This window comes from Sprattus sprattus (assembly GCF_963457725.1).
Source record: "Sprattus sprattus genome assembly, chromosome: 6".
Classification (NCBI taxonomy): domain Eukaryota; kingdom Metazoa; phylum Chordata; class Actinopteri; order Clupeiformes; family Clupeidae; genus Sprattus; species Sprattus sprattus.
In genome coordinates this window covers 17,201,917-17,227,803 of record NC_137925.1, presented here as the reverse complement: position 1 = coordinate 17,227,803, position 25,887 = coordinate 17,201,917, and the positions used below count along the sequence as shown (strand labels likewise).

Below are 25,887 nucleotides of genomic sequence, written 5' to 3'. Positions count from 1 at the left end.
AGCTTCAAAAGGAAAAATACACTTCAAGTCAATTAAATAATGGTTGTTAGAATATATATATATATATCTTGTAAGCACGGCTGATTTCCCTTGTGATTACATCATTATCTCTGTGTCGTTCTTTCACACAAAAAACACACAAACGTCGTGACAGCTTCAGGTGGTGTTTATTCTTCTAAACAGTCACGCTACAGTGATGTTTGGACATAGCACACCCATCACCATAAACACAGTAAAACTAGCACATGAGAAAGGAAAAGTAGTTAGAGTTACACAATTAGAGTGGATAATGTAAACATTTTTCAGAATAATCAGCTTAGATGAACACATTTGGTGATGTAAAACATTACCTCTCCAGAATTGATGGAATCGAGTAGGCTGTCATGATCAACAGATGCAGACTTTTTCAAAGTCATGTCTGCCAGAAGAGTCCCATCATTGTAGGATCTAGCGAACTTAAAGTCGCTAGTGCGAGATCCTGTCGTCAGATACGCGTCATAATTGTAAGCACTGCGTAAAGTTCCTGTGACATCAACGTCTGCGTAATTTGGAGGCAGATAAGCGCTGGGGATAGCCAGACCGCCATCGAATAACATCCTGGGCTTTTTCCTATGACAAAACTTCATTGCTAGGGTAATGATGATAAACGTGATGAAGAAAGTGGTCACAGACACAAGCGCAATGATTAAATAAAAGGTGAGCTTGGAACTCTCGTCAGTTGACATGTCCTTCAGTTCAGGAACTTCAGCCAAATTATCTGAAATTAGTAAATACACAGTGCACGTCGCAGAGAGAGAAGGCTGTCCGTCATCTTTCACTGAGACCACAAGAGTCTGTTTCACAGCGTCAGATTCAGAAACATCTCTCAGCGTCCTGATCTCTCCACTGTGAATACCCATGGCAAAAAGTCCCAGATCAGTCGATTTAACTATGTGGTATGAGAGCCATGCGTTCTGCCCAGAGTCCGCATCCACAGCAATTACTTTGGAGACCAGAGAGTTTCCCTGTACAGCTTTGGGCACCATTTCTGTCATGAGGGACTTTCCTTCAGACGATGGATATAATATCTGCGGAGAGTTGTCGTTTATATCTGTTACAAAGATATTCATAGTCACGTTACTACTGAGTGGTGGCGAACCATTGTCTCTGGCTAAAACATGGACTTTGAAGCTTTTCAACTTCTCATAATCAAAGGACCTGTCTGTGTGAACGACGCCTGTATCTCCGTTAATGGACAACAAAGAGTTAACCGGAATTCCATTCACTTCACCGGGTACCAGAGAATATAACACCGTGCCGTTTTGTCTCCAGTCTGGATCAGATGCAGTAACTGTGCACACAGATGAACCCGGTTTGTTGTTCTCATGTATATGAGCACGATAGGATTTAAGCTTAAATACAGGTGGATTATCGTTCACATCGCCAACAGAAAACTGCACTGTTTTGGAGGACGATAGAGGTGGAGAGCCTTCATCGGTCGCAGTTATTGTAATATTATAATCAGCGACAAGCTCGCGGTCCAATTCACTTGTTGTTACCAGAGAGAAATAGTTTTTAATTGATGGTATGAGTTTGAAAGGAACATTTTCTGGAATGAAACAGCGGACCTTTCTGTTATTGTCAGAATCTCGGTCCTGTACACTAATGATGGCAACCTCTGCACCGGGTGGTTCGTTCTCGGGGAAGGGGTTGTTGAGAGATTTCAGAAAAATAACTGGAGCGTTGTCATTAACATCTATGACGTCAATGATTACTTTAGCGTCTGTAGACAGCCCAGATCCATCTTTAGCTTCGACAAGAATTTCATATTTCGATTCATCCTCAAAATCAATCGGACCGATAACCTTGATTTCACCGGTTTTTGTGTTCAACGAAAATGCTCCTCGTGCCTTACTAGATATAAGACTGAATTCGTAAGAAACTTCACCATTGGGCCCCTCATCTGCATCTGTCGCATTAACTATCATTACTAATGTGTCTAAAGGGGAGTTTTCTGGCAGACTGGCTTTGTAAACATTCTGACTAAACAACGGGGCATTGTCATTAGCATCAAGCACAGTGATGTGTATAGCTACGGTGCCTGATCTCGGGGGTGTGCCTCCGTCAACAGCAGTAAGAATTAATGCTACTTCTCGCTGCTGTTCGCGGTCAAGCTCTTTATCTAAAATTAATTCCACATTTTTCCTTCCGTTTTCATTTGAATTTACAGCCAGGGCGAAGTGATCATTTCTCTGTAACGTGTACGTCTGAACAGAGTTCTTTCCTATGTCTGCATCGTGTGCTTCATTCACACGAAAGCGAGCTCCTTTGTCCGCAGATTCATGTATTTCCAGTTTTATTAATTCCTTTAGGAAGAAAGGTGCATTGTCGTTGATGTCTTCGATTTGAAGTGTTACACGATGCAATTCCAGAGGACGTTCTAATATTAACTCAAATTTAAGAAAACACGAGGCCGCCATTGAACACAGCTCCTCTCGGTCAAGTCTTTCCTTCACAAACAACTCACCAGTCTTTAAATTTAAGTCGCAATAACGTTTGTTATCTTCCGTATCTATTCGAGCCTTACGAGCAGCCAACTTGCCGGCGTCAAGTCCGAGATCTTTGGCTATATTTCCAATCACAGATCCTTGATTCATCTCCTCCGGGAAAGAGTAGCTCACATCACCAAATGCGCTATGCGCCATGAGTACGCATGAAAATAGAAGAAGGCGATAGTCCGACACTGCTTTGCGCTCCATCCTTATTCCCGTGAAACAAATTCAACAACACGACCAGACCAGGTTAGGTTAGGTATCCAAACTGGAAATTGGAACAAAATAGGACGACTATGGCCTCACACTGCATTGAGGTTCTTTAGCACAGAGACCTGAAATTTGACAGACGATGGGCGGAGATGCAAACATACAACAGGCTACACGAATTTCCCCTCCTAGGCTGGTGAACAGCGACACTGTGAGTTCTAAATGACAAAGTGCATTGCCAGCGTACTTCAGCACCTGTTGTGCTGCTGATTAATCAAAGATTGTCCGACTTTGACTTTACAAAAGACTGGCAGAATGTCTTATAATCGTATATACTAGTTACGTGGTTTCTCAGAAACCTTAAGAATTACGCACATGTTACCTTAAACATCATGAATACAGCAAAAGGACCAAACAAACTTTTCCTCGTCACATAATAATAAATACAAAATTCTGACAGAGCATTTACACTACTACAAAATAAATCAAACCTCCATTGAAAGAAGTGCAACGGATATGTGTTCCCTGACACATGGCATGAAACATGCAAATACAGTGATGAACATACATGACTTTTAAATATTCTTAAACTCAGAATACAGAGAGAATACAGTTAAGCGTAAGTATGTCTTAAATGTATTCTGTAGGCACAAACCAGAATCATTTTAAGCCAGCATTTCTTTCTGTCCTATGGAAGACTTTGCCACTTACTCATACAATCAAAAATGCTAAAATATGATAACAAGAGCACACTGAAAAAATATGGGGTACTTATTTGACTGACACTACCAGCAGAAATGTGTAAAAATTACCTGTAAGGAATCGGGGGTGTCAAGTAAGTCATCACGTCTGTCTAATGTAGATTTTTTCAATGTGAGGTCAGCCGGCAGCGTCCCATCATTGTAAGATCTGGCAAATTTGAAGTCACTGGTGTGCGATCCCGTGGTGAGGTAAGCGTCATAATTGTAAACACTACGCAGAGTTCCTGTGCCGTCCACGTCTGCATAATTTGGGGGCAGATACGCACTAGGGATAGCCAGGGCGCCATCAAACAACATTCTGGGCTTTCTTCTGTAACAAAATCTCACCGATAAGATATTGATAATGAAGGTGAGGAAGAAAGTAGATACTGAAACGAGCGCAAGGATCAAATAAGTGGTTAGTTTGGAGCTGCCGTCTCCGGAGGCCATATCTTTCAGTTCAGGAACTTCCGCCAAATTATCAGATATAAGTAGATTTACCGTACACGTGGCAGACAGAGGTGGTTGTCCATTGTCTCTCACAGACACAACAAGAGTCTGTTTCATGACATCAGATTCAGAAATGTCTCTTTGAGCCCTGATCTCTCCGCTGTAGACACCGATAGAAAAAAGTCCCGGATCAGTCGATTTCACAATGTGGTATGACAGCCATGCGTTTTGGCCTGAATCCGCGTCCACAGCTATCACCTTAGAGACTAAAGAGTTGGCCTGTACAGCTTTGGGCACCATCTCAGTCATAAGCGTATTTCCGTCAGGTGTAGGGTATAATATCTGCGGAAGGTTGTCGTTCACATCTGACAACAGAAGACTTACAGTCACGTTGCTGCTGAGTGGAGGAGAGCCGTTGTCTCTTGCCATCACTTGCACTTTAAAACTTTTGAATTGCTCGTAATCAAATGGCCTGACGGCATGAATTACTCCCGTATCTCCATTTATAGACACAAAATTGGACATTGGAATGCCATTCATTTCGCCGGGTAACAGAGAGTATATCACAGTGCCATTTTGCCTCCAGTCGGGATCTCTGGCAGTCACTGAGCAAAGTGAGGAACCTAGTTTGTTGTTTTCATTTACATATGAGCTATATGTCTGCTGCTCAAACACTGGAGGGTTGTCGTTAACATCAGCAACAGAAAACTGTAGAACTTTAGAGGAAGACAGTGCAGGTGAACCTTGGTCAGTAGCAGTTATAGTAATGTTGTAATCCGATAACACTTCCCTATCAAGGTCTGCTGTGGTCACCAGTGAATAGTAATTAGTGATCGATGACAGGAGCTTGAAAGGGACATCATGCCCAATGAGACAGCGTACCTGCCCGTTCTTCTCAGAGTCTACGTCCTGCACGTTAATAATACCAACCTCAGTACCTGGGGGCACATTTTCGGGAATTGGGTTATTCAATGATTTTATGAATATAACAGGAGCGTTGTCGTTAACGTCTACTATATCTATCATAACTTTGGTGTCCGATGACAGGCCAAATGAATCTTTGCCTTCCACGAGCATTTCATATTTTGAGTCTTCCTCAAAGTCAATAGGCCCTATAACCCTGATCTCACCAGTTACTGTGTCCAAAGAAAATGCGCTTCTGGCCTTATTAGACAAATGACTAAATTCGTATGTGACCTCACCATTAGGTCCTTCATCTACATCGGTAGCTGTTACAGTAAGTACTAGTGTGTCTACAGGAGCATTTTCGGGCAGGCTGGCTTCATATATGTCCTGACTGAACACTGGAGCATTGTCATTGGCATCCAGCACTGTGACGTGTATGGCTACGGTACCCGATCTCGGCGGAGTCCCACCATCAGAGGCAGTAAGAATTAATGTTACTTCCTCCTGCAGTTCACGATCTAGTTCCTTGTCTAATATTAATTCAACATTCTTCCTCCCGTTTGCATTTGAATTTACAGACAGAGTGAAATATTCATTTCTCTGCAATGCATAGCTTTTAACTGCATTATGCCCTATATCTGCATCGCGCGCTTCATTGACACGAAAGTGAGCCCCTTTGTATGCAGACTCACGTATTTCTAATCGTATCAAATTCTTCATTAATATATCATTAATATCTTCAATCTGAAGTGTAAAACGGTGCAGCTCCAAAGGACGTTCTAAAACCAACTCAAATTTAAGAAAGCATGATGGCTTCTCTGAACACAGCTCCTCTCGGTCAATCCGTTCGTTCACAGTCAGCTCTCCAGTTCTCAGGTTTATGTCCAATAACGTCTGTTGTTACCTGCAGCATCAATCCGTGCCTTACGAGCAGAGAGCGTATTCACATCAAGTCCGAGATCTTTGGCTATATTTCCAAAAACAGACCCGTGTTTCATTTCCTCCGGAATAGAATAGCTAACATCTCCACATGTGCTGTGCGCCATGAACGTTACAAGAGAGACAAAGATCCATGGATAATTCGAAAATCCTTTGTGCTCCATTATGTGCTGTTCGGCTAAATAAATCGTAAGGCTAGTATGCGTGCAATAAAATGTTTCTAGTCAGAAGAGTATTCTGACAATAGTCACAACGTGACAAAGAAAAGCGTATACGGTTCCTATGGTTAACTGCGACGGTATGATAGACTGAATAGAATAGGAGGGTGGATGAACACAGCTGATCTGTCCCAGCTCCTGGCCTGGTGAACAGCGACACTCTGAGTCTAAAAGATAAACTAACCAAATAATGATATGCGTAATAAAAAACCCTTAACGTCAACAAATATCATCGTTGACTATGATGGATATGGAAAATTATGTGATCACTATGCAGATGAAAACCTCCCGAAAAAACTCGTGAAGCTTAAAATGAAATGCAATAAATAACCAGGGAACCAAAAGCACAATTAACACCGAAGGGAAAAGTAGAGCAAAGTTCAAGTCAAGTAAACAACAAAACCATATACCATTATCTACAGATAGATAGATAGATAGATAGATAGATAGATAGTCTATCTATCAAAAGAACGAGTAGACTTATATCACGGATCACCAATCACGTATGTGCTCCACATATGAAACAATAACACACATAAAATTAGCACGAGTCATTTTACGCATGTATATTCAGTCACCATAGGCTACTGTATGCATTAGATTGTGTCATGTAGTCATGAAGGGGCAAAGGGACGCGCATCTGCAAGTCTGGTTGACATACACATTGAAAATGTTTTTAAACAGTTACCTGGACTGAGTCGATGACACCGAGTAAATCGTGAGACGCAGACTTCTTAAGAGTGACATCAAGTGGCATAGTTCCCTCACTGTAAGACCCGACAAACTTGTATGCACTGCGAAGTGTTCCAGTACCATCCACATCTGCGTAATTTGGAGGGAGATACGCACTGGGGATAGCCACAGCTCCATCAAACAGCATTCTGGGAGTTTTTCTGCGGCAAAACTTCACAGCCAGAGTGATTATAATAAAGGTAAGGAAGAACGTAGAAACTGAGACGAGGGCGATTATCAAATAAGTTGTGAGTTTTGAGTTGTCGTCATAAGACATAGCTTTCAGTTCTGGTACTTCAACCAAGTTGTCCGAAATCAGTAAATATACTGTGCACGACGCAGAAAGAGAGGGCTGTCCATTATCTTTCACGGAGACGACCAGGCTCTGCTTCATTGTATCAGACACAGACACGTCTCTCTGTGTCCGGATCTCTCCACTGTGGACCCCAATAGTAAAGAGTCCCGGGTCAGTGGCCTTCACAATATTGTACGAGAGCCACGAGTTCTGCCCTGAGTCTGCGTCCACTGCAATTACTTTGGACACAATGCAGTTCGCCTGGGCAGCTTTGGGCACCATTTCAGTCATGAGAGATTTGCCGTCCAGAGTCGGATATAATATCAGTGGACAGTTATCGTTCTCGTCCTTTACATGGACACGCACGGTCACATTAGTACTGAGGGGAGGAGAGCCGTTGTCTCGAGCGAGCACGTGAACACTGAACGTCTTAACCTGCTCATAATCAAATTGTCTGACGGCATGAATAACCCCTGTATCTCCGTTGATGGATACAAATGAGGACAGAGGCACTCCTTTGATCTCACCAGGTAAAAGAGAATACGTCACTGTGCCGTTTTGTCTCCAGTCCTGATCTCTTGCGATGACAGTACAAACTGAGGTGCCAGGTGTGTTATTTTCGGCCACTGAAGCACTATATAACTGCTGGTCAAACACTGGTGCGTTGTCATTTACGTCGGCAACGAATATCTGAACGCTGGTGGAAGTAGATAGAGGGGGAGAGCCATCGTCTGTAGCCATTATAGTTATGTTAAAGTAGGATACTAACTCACGGTCTAACTTGTCGGTAGTGACCAAAGAGAAATAGTTTTTAATTGACGGAACAAGTTTAAATGGCACATTGTTAAGGATGGAGCAGCGGACCTGACTGCTTGCCTCGGAGTCTCTGTCCTGCACGTTAATAATGCCCACCTCTGTTCCTAGCAGTACATTTTCAGCAATGGGGCTGTGTAGGGACTTAACAGATATAATAGGGGCATTATCATTAATATCGCTGATTTCTATTATCACTTTAGCATAAGACGCTAAGCCCGACCCGTCTTTTGCTTGTACCCGGAGCTCATATGAATTTTCCACCTCGTAATCCACTGGGCCTGTCACAGATATATCTCCTGTTTTAGCATCAAGGGAGAATAATGTCAAAACATCGTCAGGCAAATGGCCAAAATCATATGTCACTTCTCCATTGGCTCCGTCGTCTGCATCAGTTGCACTCACAGTAAACACAACTGAATTTAAAGAGGTGTTTTCAGGCAGAGTGACGGTATAAAGGTCTTGACTAAAAACTGGAGCATTGTCATTTGCATCCAGCACTGAAACATGTATAGCTACAGTACCTGACCTCGGTGGAATCCCACCGTCAATGGCCGTAAGAATTAATACAACCTCTTGCTGCTGCTCACGATCCAGCTCTTTGTCTAGTTTTTGAAACACAGGATAAGATGTAATTTCCTTTGTGCAAGCACATACATAAGAGTGTCGTGTTGGTGATGAATGGTGGATGCAAGGGAGCAAGGGTTGTAATTTGGGACGCATCATCAGTAGTGTTCCCTTGGTTCATTGGAGTGTTTCGGCCTTGACACTAGACACCCTCGCCAAGGTGGCCAGCTGCAGGGTGATCAGACCTGAGCTTGCGTCATTCCCAATTAGTCATGAGAGTCATTTTGAATGGCAGATATCTCATGGGACTATGCATGGCAGGGGCGTCCTTTTCCCTGAGTCAACCTAAGCTGGCCGCATACCTCCTGGCTTTCTACTTCGGGGCCCAGCAGGGGTCTTTCCTCCTCATGAAAAGCCACTGGCTGCTTCTTTCGGCTGCCTCTGATGCAGCTTTGATGGCTGTGCGCTGGTTCTGGCCTCTGACTCCCAGGTCTGCAAACAGTCTGGTGGTAGATCTTGCGACAAAACCTCTGCACCCCACCTCCACTGGGCAGACCTCAGCGTTCCAGCCGCGGCGTTGTGCTTCAGCAGCGAGCTCGGCATAGCGTAGGTGTTTTCGCTCATAAGCCTCATCCACTGAGTCCTCCCAGGGTACTGTGAGCTCTATGATGTACACCTTTTTCAGAGAAGGGGACCATAGCACCAAGTCAGGTCTCAGGGTGGTTATAGCAATCTCTGGAGGAAACACAAGCTGTCGGCCAATATCTGCCAGCATCTTCCAGTCGCGGGCTAAGCGTAGCTGGCCTCGCTCAGATGGTGTGGAGCAGCTCCTGCTTACCTTAGCCCCCTCACGGACAAAGGCAGTTGCCTGTTGGTGGTTGGATGCTGGTGGTGGTAGGGAGTTGGTGGCAGCTCGCTTGTCCTCCAGGGTGGATGCAAGGATCTTTAGGACTTGGTTGTGACGCCACGTGTAACGTCCTTGGGTGAGACTGGTTTTGCACCCTGTGAGAATGTGCCTGAGGGTGGCTGGCATGGAACATAGGGCACACCCCGGGTCTTCACCGAACCACTGGTGAAGGTTAACTGGTGTGGGAAGGACGTCGTATGTAGCTCTGATGGAAAAGCTCAACTGCCTCGCTTCCATTGCCCACATGTCCTTCCAGCTGATCTTCCTCCTCTCCACACTGTCCCATCTCGTCCACTGTCCCTGTTTGCCAAGAGTGACTGCCTTGGCCCACCTAGCAGCCTCTTCCTGGTGGCGTACTTCCTCCACCACCATCTTCCTACGTTCTGGTGCTGTGGCCTTACTCCAAGCTGGGCGGGTAGCTGTTAGCCCAAAGCCTCCTCTTCCTTGCTGAACATATCCCACAATGTCAGCATGTTTGAGGGCTGCTGTTGCTTCCTCCACTGCTTTGGCTGGTCTCCATTTGCGCCCGGTTGCCAAGGTTGGTGCGTTGTTGCTCACCACTAAGTCTCTGGATTCATTCAGTGTCATCTGGAGTCTTGTTTTTGCACACTTGAACTCCTCTGTGAGACTGGTGAGGGGCAGCTTGAGGATGCTATCTCCGTAGAGGCCAATGGTGGTAAGGCATCGTGGAACTCCAAGCCACTTCTTGATGTAGCCTGTGACTGCTCTTTCCAACTTCTCCACGGTTGAGATTGGGACCTCATAAACTGCGAGGGGCCACAACATCCGGGGTAGGAGTCCAAACTGCAGGCACCAGGCCTTTAGCTTTCCAGGCAGTTGGGTGTTGTCGATGGACTGTAGGCCACTGCTGATATCCTTACGCAGTTGTTGCACCTGGTCTTTGTCCTTCAGGCTTGCATCATACCACCTGCCAAGGCTTTTAACAGGCTGCTCAGATACTGTTGGGATTGGGTCATCTCCGATGAAGAATTTCAGGTCAGAGAGCACTCCCTTCACAATGGAGGTGCTTCGTGACTTAGATGGTTTGATCTTCATACGGGCCCAACTGATGTTCTCTTCCAATTTTCTGAGCAGTCTCCTGGTGCATGGAACGGTGGAGGTCAATGTTGTTATGTCGTCCATGTAAGCTCTGAGCGGAGGGAGACGCAGGCCAGAGTCAACCCGCTGTCCACCTACAACCCACTTTGAGGCTCGGATGATGACCTCCATTGCCATCGTGAATGCCAGGGGAGAGATAGTGCATCCCGCCATGATGCCTACTTCCAGGCACTGCCAAGAGGTGGTAAAGTCAGCGGTGGTAAAGCAGAACTGCACGTCCTGGAAGTAGGATTTAACCAGGGCTGTGATGGTATCCGGTATGTGGAAGAAGTCGAAGGCAGACCACAGGAGTTCATGGGGCACTGAGCCAAAGGCATTGGCGAGGTCCAGAAAGACTACATGGAGGTCCCTTCTCTCCACCTTTGCCGTTTGGATCTGGTGCCAGATCATGCTGAAATGTTCTGAGCACCCAGAGAATCCTGATATTCCTGCCTTCTGTACAGATGTGTCGATGTACTTGTTTCTTCGCAGATACTCGCCCACCCTCTGTGAAATGACACTAAAGAAGATTTTGCCCTCAACGTTTAGTAGGGAGATTGGACGGAATTGGCTGATGTTCATTGCATCCTTCTCCTTTGGGATGAGGACTCCCCCTGCCCTACGCCACGCTTTAGGCATTATCTTCTTCTGCCATGCTGTTCTCATAAGCCTCCAGAGAAATCTCAGGACATCTGGTGCGTTCTTATACACCTTGTACGGGACTCCATTTGGCCCCGGGGCTGATGCTGTTCTTGCTCGACGCACTGTGTTTTCCACCTCTTTCCATGTTGGAGGGCCAATCGGCATGTGGTGTTCAGGGGGGTCGATTGGTGGGATATCTTTAGGAATGGTGAGATGTTCATATCGCCTTGGGTCAGAGTGTGTTGCTTTCAGGTGATCCTCCAGATCGGTCTTTGTTGTTTGTAGAGTCCCACTTTTTTCCTTTGTGAAGATACTTTTAAGGAACTTGAAGGGATCTTTATAGAACCTTGTTCTTGTTTGTTCTTTCTTCCTTCTACGTTTCCGTAAGTTCTCTGCTCTGCGGAGGGATGCCAGTCGGGTTTTAATGTCGACTTGAAGCGCATTTATGCCTTCCCTTTCCACTCCAGAGGCTTTTTTCCACTGTCTCCTAAGTTGTCTCATTTCTAGGACAAGGCGCTTGATCTCCTGTTGCCTCCTGGAAATGGGTGCGGTTGGAACCTTTTTCCCCGTCCTTTCTTGCACTCCAAAGCGTTCTGACCCATATTGGTAGATGATGTCCCCCATCCTCTCCAACTTCTTCTCCACTGCCCCTCGAAGTTGCTCGAGAGACAGGGTCAGGTCACTATTGATTGTTTCCCACAGCTTCTTATCCACGGCACCGGGCCACTTCACATGCTGTCTATGCCCTGCTAGACTCCTCTCGACTGCAGGTCCAGGAGGTTGGGTTGGTTCTACCGCTGATACCAACTCTGTGTTTGCTTCCTCCACGACCAGCTCGCCATATTTATCGCCGTCTCTTCTAGAGTGCACTTTCAACACAAAATGATCATTCGCCTGAAGCGAATAGCCCTTCACTGAGTTCTCCTCTATGTCTGCGTCACCTGCCGGGTCCAGTAAGAACTGTGCACCTCTTACTGCTGACTCTCGTATCTCGAATTTGATCACATCCTTTTTAAATGTGGGCGAGTTATCATTGATGTCTTGAATGTGAAGATTAATCCGATGCAACTGTAGTGGATTCTCCAGAATTAGCTCTTGTTTTAGAACGCAAGACGCTTTTTTTCCACACAGCCCGTCTCTGTCGATCCTTTCGGCCACTGTCAAGTCCCCCGTTAACCGATTCACATCGCAATAGCGTTTACGGTTACCTTCTGTATCAACACGAGGGTTGCGAGAAGATAGCTTGCTGATGTCCAATCCAATATCTTTGGCTACATTTCCGATCACATACCCACGTTTCATCTCCTCCGGAAAAGAATAACTCACATCTCCAGCGACTGTGTGCGGTATAGAAATTAGGAGAAAAATACCAAGCATCGCGTTATTCCTCAAAATTCCTCGGCTATTCATCTTCAGAGCTGCTCTAACTTTAGAAGATATGATCCCTGAATATAAAATGCTCAAAATGACACTCATATAGACGAAAATAATCTATTAACACCGCACTGAGACAATGCGCCTTAAAGTAACATTGTACACTATATTATGACCGATGTGGGTGGAGAATTGCACCCTTGCTAGTACACAGCGCCGCTTCGAGGATCCTAACAAAAGTGCTTAAAGCACAGCACGTTAACTCAGCTGCGTAAAGTTCATCGCCATAAAATATTTCCATTTCACTTTGTGGACAGAGAAATTTGGAGAGCGACGAATTTTGGGCATATGCTGTGATATATTTCAGTAGACAGACAAACACATCCCCAGTGTTGTTTTCTGGCATAAAGGCCCAATGTAATGAAACATAAAACATTTTTGAGAAGTAATTTGTTCTGCAGAAGAAATATCAAAGGTAAAGTGGCATGAGAAATTAGCTTTTACAGTAACTAGTGCAGTGCCCGTAAGAATTATGCATTCTGTAGTGTTAGCAGACGTAGGTGTAGCTGTTGGGTAGTGTAATAGCAAGACATATTTGCACTCCACATATGTACAGGTTACACTGAAGTATTATTGTGATGCATGTTTCCTTTTCATTAAGAAATGTTTTAATGTTAGCCTTTTTGGAGATATAACAACAAATAAAGTTTGAGATTATGTAGTGGATGCAGTTGAATATAGATGTCAACGTTACTGTCTAAACTATAAACTAAATGTCATAAAGAAAGAAATTATTTAAAATGAAGTTATGGTTGAAATCGGATCACTTCTTTATTGTAAGGGTAAGTGTAGGGTAAGAATGGTCATGCAGTTGGACTCAAATGTAGGTTAATTTTATTGAATGTATGTAGCCTACTGTACTGTGACTTCGATGATGCTAGCTTTGACAGCCCACTCTCAGACAGATCGTAAGCTAATAAATGTCCTTACAATGGGAACACAGTTTAAATACTCTGACTGGAGATGGCGTTACTATCCCCCACCCGAATTCAGTGCAGGACTGGGAGGATAACATGACAACATGGTCCAACATAATTTACAGCGAGATTTGCGCTGACTGGAGACGGCGTTACTATCCCCCACCCGAATTCAGTGCAGTGCTGGCCCAACATAGCTTACAGCGAGATTTGCGCGTATTTCGTGGACTCCAAAGCAACAGATGGGAAAGCAATGGACAATCTGAAAGCCTCCGAGGCTTATCAATAAACTACCATTTGTAGCGGTGTATACTCAAACGATAACCCATAGTGCCTAACGCAAACGATAAAATAGAAATATCTCGCGAACTATGAATTCCGAGAGAGAGTTGTATAGAGTAAAATTCATGCGTTTTGCATATGCCATGAATAAGTGCTTTAATCACAGTTACATTTCAACCATGCTAATGAAATAAGTTTGCCAAGTTGTAAGTCGAATAAGTGCAGAAATGTACTGTAAAAATACGCTATACTAATAAAGAATATGAATATTTTTGATGGATTACTATTCCTTGTCTGTTAGATGACTGTACAACTCTAGACATTACTTAATATAAAGAAGCTTAAAAATAAACGAATAGATAAAATCAATCACTGTTTTAAGATTACCTGAGCAAAAGTCTGTATCTGTTCACCAAAAAGAATTTGAATGTGGACCTCCTTATCGTATCCAACACTATTCTGAACTTTGAGTGAAGGCAGGATAGTTTAATAACGCTACGCGTTTGATTGTGACGTCACTACCAATAGTGCTACGGGAAACAATAAACCATTAGTGCCTACGGGGAAACGGTAAATACAAATATCTCGCGAACTATGAATTCAAAAATCTTCAAAATCAAGGATGCACAGGTTCATGACATGCGTAAGCTACATGCGAAATCTCATAACTAACGTAACTACCGTCAGGGAGATACGCCTGTCACGGACAGACACACAGAGATTTCTGGATTTATAGATAGATGACCTCTTAATAAAATCGTGTCGGTGTGAAATGGTTTGGGTCTCAGGTGGGTGGATTTGACCGATGTGACATAACAACGCATCTCTTCAACTTCATCAGATCCCATCTATCACCATGAACATTGCTTCGCAGACAAGAAAACGTAATACAAGTAATTGCAACATATGACATCGAAGCATAAACACACAAATCAGACTGCGAGCTGAAATCCTTTTAAAAAGTAGAATGGGATAAAGTGCAATGGAACTCAGTATCAACCCTTAAAATAATTTACTGAGTGACCAGGGAAGAACTCTGTTCATAGGCTAACATGCAAATGTAGCCCAGCTAAATAATAGTCATGTGCACATGTCCTTTTCATTTAGGAGATCCGTTGAATCTAGCCACGCAAACGAGTAGGCACCAACTTGATAAAAGAAAGTTAAACTAGAATTGAATTTAGTAAGATATTGATACATTTTCCTTTCTATTTGATAAGTATTTCTTTCTTCCCTGCCGTTTTATGAGAAAAGAGTGAAGTTTGATTCGTTTTTGATGAAGGAAGAGCTTCGGTGAGTTTAAATATTTCATACTGCAGCTATTTCATACTGTACAGACAAGTTCAAACTCATTGAGCATATAAAAAACCAGTCGAAGAATTTATTTTACACTACAACCTTTTATTTCTCAAATGTATATAGTATTTTCATGTTTGGTATTTGTATAGAGGTATAACTTGTTTGAAACCGTGCATTGAAATGGTATAGCTAACGTGGTTATGGTTAAGTGTTAGCTATTCATGACATTTCGTTAGGTAAGCTAGATATTCGACAGATATTCAACAGTATTGTGTATTGTATGTGTGGTTATGCAGTTTACATGATTGAAAATGGGTTTATTATCGAATTATATATATATACTGTCCATAGGGGTAAGGTTGGCCATGCAGGCTAATTGCACGTTTTTGGTTTAATTTAACGGCTGCGTGGCAGCAGAAAAGATAACCACCTTTTAGGGCAGTTCGGTTTTCTACCTGTAGATTTAGATGATATAAGAGTAAAGCTTTACGTAGATTTGATATATGGAATACTAACTTTGAATGTATAACACTGTTGTGTAGATTGGTTTTAAGTTTGGATTGAAGAAGACTCGGAAAAGATGGCGAGCTACCCAAGAGCTTCATATCACGCGCATGCAGCATGTAACCTGTGGTAGCCTGGCCAGCTACCATATGGTTTCTTCAACGTCAGCTTGAACACGAACTTTGCAACATTGCGTGGACAGATAAGTTCAACCTTTCACACTGAAAAGGCGAATCCTTTTGCATACACACACACAAGGACTGTTGATTGTGACTGATAATACAGTTTTTCCACACTGATTTGTTAAATTGTATTTGATTGAGCATACTGAAGGGTTACACTGTTTTTTTAAAGTGTATACTGAATTTTATATAGAGTGCATTTACTTTTATTGCTTTGTTTCAATTGAATGTACATTTTGGTGCATATTTACATGGTTTTGTTATTTTCTTTTCTTTAATATACATATACTACACATTTACACACACCCATTCATACACTGACTGCAACGTATTCACATCTTTTCAATTTTACATCAAGGAAACTGTACAAAATAAAGTGTTAACTATTTACAACTCTAGTTTTCTAGAATCTTCGTGAGTGTAGCTTCTTTTCACTAGTCCAGACAACACAGGTGCTACACAAAGTTGCAGCAAAGTACCCTTAAAAATACGAGTGTTTCCCAGAGTTTCACAGAATAATACCAAAGGCACTGTACCTGAGCAGACATATCAGGAGCTTGGAAGAGCTCGTTGTGATCCACTGCAGTTGTGGGGGATTTTTTTCAGTGCCAAGGAGGTGGGCATTGTTGCGTCGTTGTAAGACTTAAAGTCACTTGTGCACGAACCCGTCGTCATGTGCGTGTCATAATTGTAACAACTGCGTAAAGTTCCAGTACCATCCACACCTGCGTAATTTGGAGGGAGATAGGCGCTGGGAATCGCGACTGCTCCATCAAACAGCAATCGTTGCTTTCCTCGACGGCAGAATCGTAGAGCGATGACGATGATGAAAGTAAGGAAGAAGCGACAAGTGCAACAATCACTTTGTTTGTTTGTTCTCACTAATAGAGGAATAAAGGTGAACAACCAATGCGTATAGGTTTCATCCTGTAGCCCTACTAATATTTCCTTTAAGATGTGAGTGTTTCAGTGTGTCCTATTGCAGGTTTCAGGACCTTACTCAAAATGTCTTATACCCTCATTCAATTATTCGGACCTGCTGTCTTGTAAAGCAAAATTAAAGACTAAGCAGAATCATCACGACTCACTTTTCACCAACGCAGCAGCAAAAATCGATTTGCTTGAATTTTCTAAATGCAACACATGCAAGTTCAAATTGCCATACTACACCACAAAGTTTTCATACACCACCTGTAAACCACCACAGTATGACAATTTCAGCAAGGACACGACTCTACCTTAAGACACTTCCAGTAATGGCCGTTAACATTAAACACGAATTGCATTTTTAAGTAATTACAATAGCAAGTACGCACAACCAGCACGTTTGGCTTAGACAGTAATAGGGGTGCATACTTTCATGACAGCCACTGAGCAGTTCCTATTACGCACCTTCGTTGCGCACATTGTTTCTCACAAGACAAACATTATCATCATCTCAAAATGCAAATTTGTCTTTCTGAACACAACTGAGATGATAGACAGCAGTAACGTTTTTTCACTTTTAACATTTCCAGTGAAATTATTTGGACTATCTGTTTTAACAGTTAATTAGAGTCAGCAAACTTTTAGTCATGGCAAAAAACGTAATGGAACTGAAACATACCTCGTCGGGTTCATCAAGTAGATCATTTATCGCAGCGGATGGAGACTGTTTCATTGTCAGATCAACAGGTAGTGTTCCACCATTGTATGAGCTTACAAACTTAAAGTCGCTTGTGCGTGATCCCGTCGTCATATATGTATCATAATTGTAACAGCTACGAAGAGTTCCCGTGCCATCAACATCGGCGTAGTTTGGAGGTAAATAGGCACTTGGAATGGCAACGGCCCCGTCAAATAAAAGTCTTGGTTTTCTCCGGCGACAAAACTTAACAGTCAATATAATTATCAGGAAGGTTACAAATAAAGTAGACACGGAGGCCAAGGCCAGAATCAAATAGGAAGTTAGTTTGGAGCTGCTCTCATCACGAGACATATCCTTCGCCTCTGGAATATCAAACAGGTTATCTGATAAAATTAAATATACCACGCATGTTGCAGAGAGGGGCGGCTTTCCATTATCTGTCACTGAGACGATAAGATTTTGTTTCATAGTGTCCGATTCAGAAATGTCCCTCTGCGTCCGGATTTCTCCACTGTGAACACCGATAGTGAACAGACCTGGATCTGTGGATTTGATTATGTTATAGGAAAGCCAGGAGTTCTGTCCAGAGTCTGCGTCTACGGCAATCACTTTGGACACCAGAGAGCCAGCGTGTGCCGACTTCGGTACCAATTCAGTCACTAATGAGTTTCCATCCGGTACTGGATACAGTATCTGTGGGATATGGTGATTCTCGTCCATTATGAAAATGCTTACAGTCACGTTGCTGCTAAGAGGGGGAGAGCCGTTATCTCTAGCAACTACATAAACGTCGAAGGTTTTGAATTGTTCTTAATCAAGAGATTTTACAGCGTGAATAATTCCCGTGTCTCCATTGATGGATACAAGGGAAGACGCTGGAATGCCATTGACCTCAGTTGGTAAGACGGAATAGAAAACTGTGCCGTTTTGCCTCCAGTCTGGATCTCTAGCAATTATGGAACATATGGAATATCCAGGTTTGTTATTTTCAGTGACCTGAGCTCTGTAAGATTCTTTTTCAAAAACAGGAGGATTGTCGTTCACATCAGCAACTGACAGTTGCATATATCTAACGGATGACAGTGACGGCGAGCCCTCATCTGCCGCGGTGACTGTGAAGATGTAACCAGACACTAGCTCTCGGTCCAAGACCCCGGTTGTCACCAGTGAGTAATAGTTTTGAATTGATGGCACAAGTTTAAATGGCACTGCCTCCTGAATGAAGCACCGAACTCGTTGATTATTCTCAGAGTCTCTGTCCTGCAAGTTTAGTATGCCCACCTCAGTTCCCTGAGGTACGTTTTCAGGGACAGGATTTATTAACGATTTTAAATATATCACAGGGGCATTATCATTGGTATCTGTGACTTCAATTTTCACTGTAGAATACGACACTAATCCTGCTCCGTCTTTCACCTGTACTCTCAACTCATACGATGACTCCTCCTCAAAATCGACTGTCCCAGTTACTCGAATTTCTCCACTTACAGGATCTAGAGAGAACAACTTCAAATCTTCCTCCGACACGTGACCAAATTCATAACGCACCTCTCCATTCGCTCCAACATCGGCATCAGAGGCACTCACTGTAGCTACTATTGTGTCTAATGGAGAGTTTTCAGCCAGACTAGCTATATAAACAGATTGACTAAAAATCGGAACATTGTCGTTTGCATCGAGCACAGTGACATGTATGGCTACAGTACCTGATCTCGGTGGGATTCCACCATCAACAGCAGTTAGAACTATAGTCAGCTCCTGCTGTTGCTCACGATCAAGCTCTTTATTCAGTATAAACTCACCGTACTTGCCTCCAATACTATTGCTCTGGGCCTCGTTTCCCGATAACGACGTATCTTAACGGCCTACGTGGATTTTCGCGACATCGTAGACTAAGTAACACTTTCTATTTACGTGCGTTTCCCAACCCTCAACTTAAAGTCAGGTGCACGAGCGCAACGTGCACGAGTCCTTAAGTAGCTCTTAGGAGCTGTTTACGTCAGGTTAACCTGTTTACGTTAATTGCTGTGAAATTAGCTAGCCTATGCGTGCATCGAACGTGCAATGTGCACTGAATTCGGGGCGGGGATAGTAACACCATCTCCAGCAGAGTAGCCTATTTAAACTGTGTTCCCATTGTAAGGACATTTATTACGATCTGTCTGAGAGTGGGCTGTCAAAGCTAGCATCATCGAAGTCATACAGTACAGTAGGCTACATACATTCAATAAAATTAACCTACATTTGAGTCCAACTGCATGACCATTCTTACCCTACACTTACCCTTACAATAAAGAAGTGATCCTATTTCAACCATAACTTCATTTTAAATAATGTCTTTCTTTATGACATTTAGTTTATAGTTTAGACAGCAACGTTGACATCTACAGTATATTCAACTGCATCCACTACATAATCTCAAACTTTATTTGTTGGTAACTCTCCAAAAAGGCTACCACTAACACATTTCTTAATGAAAAGGAAACATGCATCACAATAATACTTCAGTGTAACCTGTACCTATGTGGAGTGCAAATATGTCTTGCCATTACACTACCCAACAGCTCTACGTCTGCTAACACTACAGAATGCATAATTCCTACGGGCACTGCACTAGTTTTGTATAGCCTAATCTTTATTTTCAAATACTCAATATTCTTTATTTCTATTTTGATGGGAATAGGCAGGTGAAACAATGACATTCTCATGATGTGCTATACACAGAAACATCGTTTGGATTTCTTCTACAATAGGCCGAACGACACCCCTGGATAAGGTGTCGAGGGGGTTGAAGCGTACGTCATGCGTGACTGTATGAGCTATGAAACTAGCGATTTAAAAAAAGTTTCAATGAAGAACATGGTTGCAAATATATATGTATACAACCATCTAGCTAGAAAGCTACCATATAAGCCAATGGAGTGGTGGCATAAGCGCTAATTGTGCCATAAAACTACTGTTTGAAAGCTTCAGTTAAGACCTACATACTCTCCATTGGTCGCGTAGCACATTTCAGATCAAACCGAGTCATTATAAACATATAAAAAGTTGTGTAGATAGCTTTATTAATGTAAAATATTCCTTGCTTCAAGTAGCCATGTTTTTTTTTTTTAATTCCCCTTTCTTCCGAACGACGGTCGAACGACGCCCCTGGTGGATTAAATCGCTAAGTGTGAAGTTACTACTGGTCCTGACCACACGTAGAATTCTTCTCAAACTATAAACTAAGGCCCAATCCCATTTCTCATCTCTACCGCTACCCTTACCCCTACCCCTTCGCCTTCGCTTTTTCAAACGGAGCGGTAGTGGAAGGGGTTGAAACGCTAGCCCTTCGAATTGGGATAGCACTTCAACACTTACGTACGTCATCAGTACGCTGCGTCAGCTGTTACGTTACCGGAGAGCGACAGCTGTCACTCACCAGACATAAACAAACATGGTGCCTGCAGCTCTTATTTACACAATGCAACATTTCATCAAACAAGTTTTAAAATCATGAATTACAAAGAAAATACTTTCATTTGTTTGATGCTTTCCCTGCTGTTTCCGACATTTTTAAATTGACTCTCGCGATGTTTCTTCTTTAATGCTCACGGGTTCGCAATGCATTGAGGGAAATCAGTCTACCCCTCCGTTTGAAGTGTGCCCTCGGAAAATCTCCGTTTGGAGCGGTAGAAAGCGCTTCCCCTTCCCCTACCCCTCTGTCTTAACGTGAATTGGGACAGCACTACCCCTCCACATGAACGCGCAAAACGGAGGGGAAGGGGAAAGACGAAGGGGTAGCGGGAGAAATGGGATTCAGCCTAAATGTCATAAAGAAAGACATTATTTAAAATGAAGTTATGGTTGAAATAGGATCACTTCTTTATTGTAAGGGTAAGTGTAGGGCAAGAATGGTCATGCAGTTGGACTCAAATGTAGGTTAATTTTATTGAATGTATGTAGCCTACTGTACTGTATGACTTCGATGATGCTAGCTTTGACAGCCCACTCTCAGACAGATCGTAATAAATGGGAACACAGTTTAAATAGGCTTCTCTGCTGGAGATGGCGTTACTATCCCCGCCCCGAATTTAGTGCACATTGCACGTTCGATGCACGCATAGGCTAGCTAATTTCACAGCAATTAACGTAAACAGGTTAACACCTGACGTAAACAGCTCCTAAGAGCTACTTAAGAACTCGTGCACGTTGCGCTCGTGCACCTGACTTTAAGTTGATGGTTGGGAAACCCTCGTAAGTAGAAAGAGTTCGGCCGTCAACGATGTTGCGAAAATCCACGTAGAACGTTAAGATACATCGTTATCGGGAAACGAGGCCCTGAACGTTTAATGTAAAGTGGTCATTTATTTGTAATGCATAGCTTTCAACCGCATTCTGTCCGATGTCTGCATCATGTGCCTCCTCTAATAAAAATCGAGCGCCTTTAACGGCCGATTCTGCTATTTCTAATTCGATCACGTCCTTTTTAAAACTAGGTGAATTGTCGTTTATATCTTGAACATGAAAACTGACACGGTGCAACTCCAAAGGGTTTTCCAGCACAAGCTCCTGTTTCAAAACACAGGAAGCCCTCTTTCCACAAAGACCGTCTCGGTCAATCCTCTCGGCTACAATTAAATCTCCAGTTTTGATGTTGACGTTGCAATAACGTTTCCGGTTATTTTCTGCATCAATGCGGGCATTCCGAGCGGAAAACATGTCCACATTAAGACCAAGATCACTTGCTATATTCCCAATTACAGATCCCCGTTTCGTTTCCTCTGGAAAAGAATAGCTGAGGTCTCCATCGACAGCGCGCTTCAAAATGATGAGAAGAGTAAACAGCAGTTCGGTCTGAACAAAACCTTTGTGCTCCATTCTGTAATAAAGGTTATGACATGATAGGTAACTACGCCACGGACGAACTGGTATTTGTTCAAGTAAGCTATAAAGCCGCATAAAGCAAACAGAAACGCATAACGGTTGTACCTTGAAATGGTCTTACGCAGAAACGTCTGGTGTCACTACATCTACACAAAGACAAAAACCGTGGGAGGAGAAATGAAAGACTCTTGCAGTAGCTAGTGAACAGCGACACTACGAGATGGATTTAATTCATTGCAGATCTCCTGTGTAGTAGAACACAATGCGAGATCCAAATAACCAATTGGGACTACTCGAGGGCTTGATAGAAAACACATGCCAAAATAAGTCTTCTCGATGAGGAACTTTAAATGTATACACATTTGTATAACACAGTACAGCTTTCCAGTAGATTAAGATTGAACCACGTCCATTCATACAGCCAAGCCTATCCATGCTGGGTGTTGGATAACAGATAAAAACAATGACAGGCATCTAATTTTCTGTCTCAAATAGGACTTCTGTGTCCACTAACTGAAGATAATTGTGAAAAGAATACCACAAGACCATCCCGAGTCTAAATGAACGTTATAATGCAAAACCGATGACCAACACGTTCACAAAATATATTTCGCAGAATACTTTTTCATATCAGAATTAAGATTAAGCCCATTGATACACGTTACTGTCTTGACACATTCAAAGGTAAACGATACAGTGAGACATGATTTTTTTTCGACCTCACATTAAACTTTTTCAACACATGCCACAGCCTTTACGCACAGAGCCAACAATGAATATTAAGATAAATATCTAATAAGTGCAACAGAAAATAAAAAATGCTGGAATGGATCTGTTAAGTGATAGACAGAGATCATATACATGAGCCTGTTGACTTCACAAGGAAATATGAAAGAAATGTGTTCTGATTATTTTACCTGAGAGGAATCTGCTTCATCACATGGCCCGAAGGGGTCTTGAGAGGACGTCTTTCGCAGTGTCAAATCAGCAGGAAGGGTGCCATCATTATAAGATCTCACAAATTTAAAGTCACTGGTGCGCGATCCTGTTGTCAAATAGGCGTCGTAATTATAAGCACTACGGACGCTGCGAAGAGTTCCAGTGCCGTCCACATCTGCGTAATTTGGTGGGAGATACGCGCTAGGAATGGCGACTGCACCGTCAAACAAAAGTCTAGGTTTCCTCCTGTGGCAAAACTTCACAGCCAGGATAATAATGACAAAGGTGAGGAAGAAGGTAGAAACGGACACCAGCGCAATGATCAAATAAGTGGTTAGCTTAGATGCAGTGTCGTGAGACATGTCTTTCAGCTCAGGGATCTCCGCTAAATTATCCGAAATAAGTAAATACACTGTACACGTTGCTGAAAGAGGGGGCTGGCCGTTATCCTTCACGGAGACAATAAGGTTCTGTTTCATGCCATCGTTTTCAGAAATGTCCCTCTGCGTCGTTATTTCTCCACTATGGATGCCAATAGTAAAAAGTCCTGAGTCAGTAGCTTTGAGAATGTGATATGAAAGCCATGAATTCTGACCTGAATCTGCATCCACGGCAATAACCTTGGAGACCAAAGAGTAAGCTTGCACAGCTTTAGGCACCATCTCCGTCATGAGAGAATTTCCCTCAGGAGCTGGGAATAAAATCTGCGGCGTGTTATCGTTCTCATCTGCAACAAAGACGCTCACAGTAACATTGCTGCTGAGCGGAGGAGACCCGTTATCACGGGCAATGACTTGGACCTTGAAACTTTTTAACTTCTCGTAATCAAATGACCTAGCAGCGAGAATGGCACCTGTATCTCCATTAATAGATACAAGAGATGAGACTGGAGTGCCGTCTACATCGCCAGGATACAGTGCGTAATTCACTGTGCCATTCTGTCTCCAGTCTGGGTCTGTGGCAGACACGGAACATATGGGGGCACCTGGTTTGTTATTTTCTGTAATATGCGCATCATATGATTGTTGCCGGAAAGCAGGCGGATTGTCGTTAACATCAGCCACCATTAGATGCACTATTTTAGAAGATGACAGTGATGGAGCGCCTTCATCAGAAGCAGTGATGGTGATGTTGTAAACAGACTTCACCTCACGGTCTAGTTCACCAGTGGTCATGAGGGAATAATATTTTTTAATAGATGGGACCAGTTTAAAGGGCACATTTGATCCAATGACGCAGTGGACCTCTCCGTTACTCCCAGAGTCTCTGTCTTGCACATTGATAATGCCAACTTCTGTGCCGGGCGGTGCGTTCTCCGGAATGTGGCTATTCAGCGATTTAAGAAATATTTCTGGGATATTATCATTCACATCTGTAAGCTCAAAAATTACTTTGGTGTCCGTGGACAGACCAACACCATCTTTCCCCTCAACTCGCATCTCATAAATAGATTCTTCTTCAAAATCTATTGGTCCACTAACTGTTATTTCACCAGTTTTAGAATCAAGTGTAAAAGCTTGCTTTGTTAATAAAGACGCTCGGCTGACCTCATACGTCACCTCTCCGTTTATTCCTTCGTCTAAATCAGTTGCACTAACTTTTAAAACTAATGTTCCTACTGGTGAGTTTTCAGGCAAAGTGGCTCGATAAACTTTCTCGGTAAACACTGGAGCATTGTCATTTGCATCCAGTACAGTGACGTGTATGTTCACAGTGCCTGACCTCGGTGGGTTGCCACCATCAACGGCAGTTAGAGTCAAACTTATGTCCCCCTGCTGTTCACGGTCTAGCTCTTTATCCAAAACTAACTCAATATTCTTCCCCCCGTCTTGGTTTGAAGTGGCAGCCAATATGAAATTACCATTCCTTTCTAGCATATAGTTCTGCACCGCGTTTTGTCCTACATCTGCATCGTGTGCCTCACTCATGCGAAAACGCGCCCCTTTAAATGCGGATTCTCTTATCTCTAATTTAATTACATCTTTGGGGAAGACTGGAGAATTGTCGTTGATATCTTGAATATGCAACGTAATTTTATGAAGCTCCAATGGATTTTCTAGCACTAGCTCGAATTTCAAAACGCATGAGAGTTTCTCCCTACAAAGGCTCTCTCTGTCCATTATCTCAGCGACGGTCAGTTCTCCCGTACCTAAATTAATATTGCAGAAACGTTTACGATTACCTTCAGCATCAATTCGAGCCTTCCTAGCAGATAATTCCTTCACATTCAGTCCGAGATCTTTTCCAATGTTTCCTATAACATAACCTCGTTTCATCTCCTCCAGCACAGAAAAGCTTACGTCTCCTTTCACACCGTGCGCCATAGCAAACAGAAAAAGCATGAGCATCAGGCAAGCTGCCGGTAATCCTTTGTTCAGCATTTTCTTTTGAAGTAACCAGTAAACCAATATAATACCTCCAGAAAATAAGTTCATAATGGCACGAAATACAAGGAAACCGTAACAGCTGATAGACACAAGGAAACGACTACCGGCACAACATAATCCACGACATTATTTCTCTGTCTTCACCGTTACGTATCCGCTTCACTGCAGGGAGGAGAAATGTATTTCATGTGAACTAGCATTTCATCTTACATGGTCAACAGCGACACTTTCAGTATTTACAAGAAACTACAATACCCAAACATTAAAAAACCAAAACGTTATATCCTGGAAAGATAAGAACGCAGACAGCAACGAACACACGCATTATCAACCAAGACAAAAAATTATCCCGCTACCATCTATCAACCATTCGGAGCCTGTGATTAATTACGAAACTATATC

The 25,887-nt window shown here is 43.0% G+C and overlaps 4 protein-coding genes and 1 pseudogene across 5 annotated transcripts in view; all 5 read right to left on the bottom strand.

The window, feature by feature from the left end:
- LOC308367035 (protocadherin gamma-A3-like) overlaps window positions 1-25,887 on the bottom strand; it is a gene marked incomplete at both ends in the record, with an annotated part of 261,143 nt that overhangs the window by 20,706 nt on the left and 214,550 nt on the right. The gene's annotated exons all lie outside the window — the stretch shown is intronic.
- LOC308366519 (protocadherin beta-15-like) lies at window positions 312-2,738 on the bottom strand (the record flags this gene model as incomplete). The annotated part of the gene is made up of 1 exon (XM_080840237.1): window positions 312-2,738. One exon carries the CDS (start codon window positions 2,736-2,738, stop codon window positions 312-314), a length of 2,427 nt encoding a protein of 808 aa, XP_080696363.1.
- LOC308366518 (protocadherin gamma-C3-like) lies at window positions 2,834-12,425 on the bottom strand (the record flags this gene model as incomplete). The annotated part of the gene is made up of 4 exons (XM_080840236.1): window positions 2,834-2,866; window positions 4,814-4,869; window positions 5,134-5,371; window positions 11,877-12,425. The coding sequence occupies 4 exons, from the start codon at window positions 12,423-12,425 to the stop codon at window positions 2,834-2,836; spliced, it is 876 nt and encodes a 291-aa protein (XP_080696362.1).
- On the bottom strand, window positions 16,831-22,153 carry LOC308366517 (protocadherin beta-15-like; annotated as a pseudogene). The gene is made up of 3 exons: window positions 21,608-22,153; window positions 17,273-19,120; window positions 16,831-16,857 (listed from the first exon to the last, which is right to left on the bottom strand). The product of its transcript is annotated as a protocadherin beta-15-like (transcript).
- On the bottom strand, window positions 22,300-25,422 carry LOC308366516 (protocadherin beta-15-like; the record flags this gene model as incomplete). The annotated part of the gene is made up of 2 exons (XM_080840235.1): window positions 22,300-22,305; window positions 23,077-25,422. 2 exons carry the CDS (start codon window positions 25,420-25,422, stop codon window positions 22,300-22,302), a joined length of 2,352 nt encoding a protein of 783 aa, XP_080696361.1.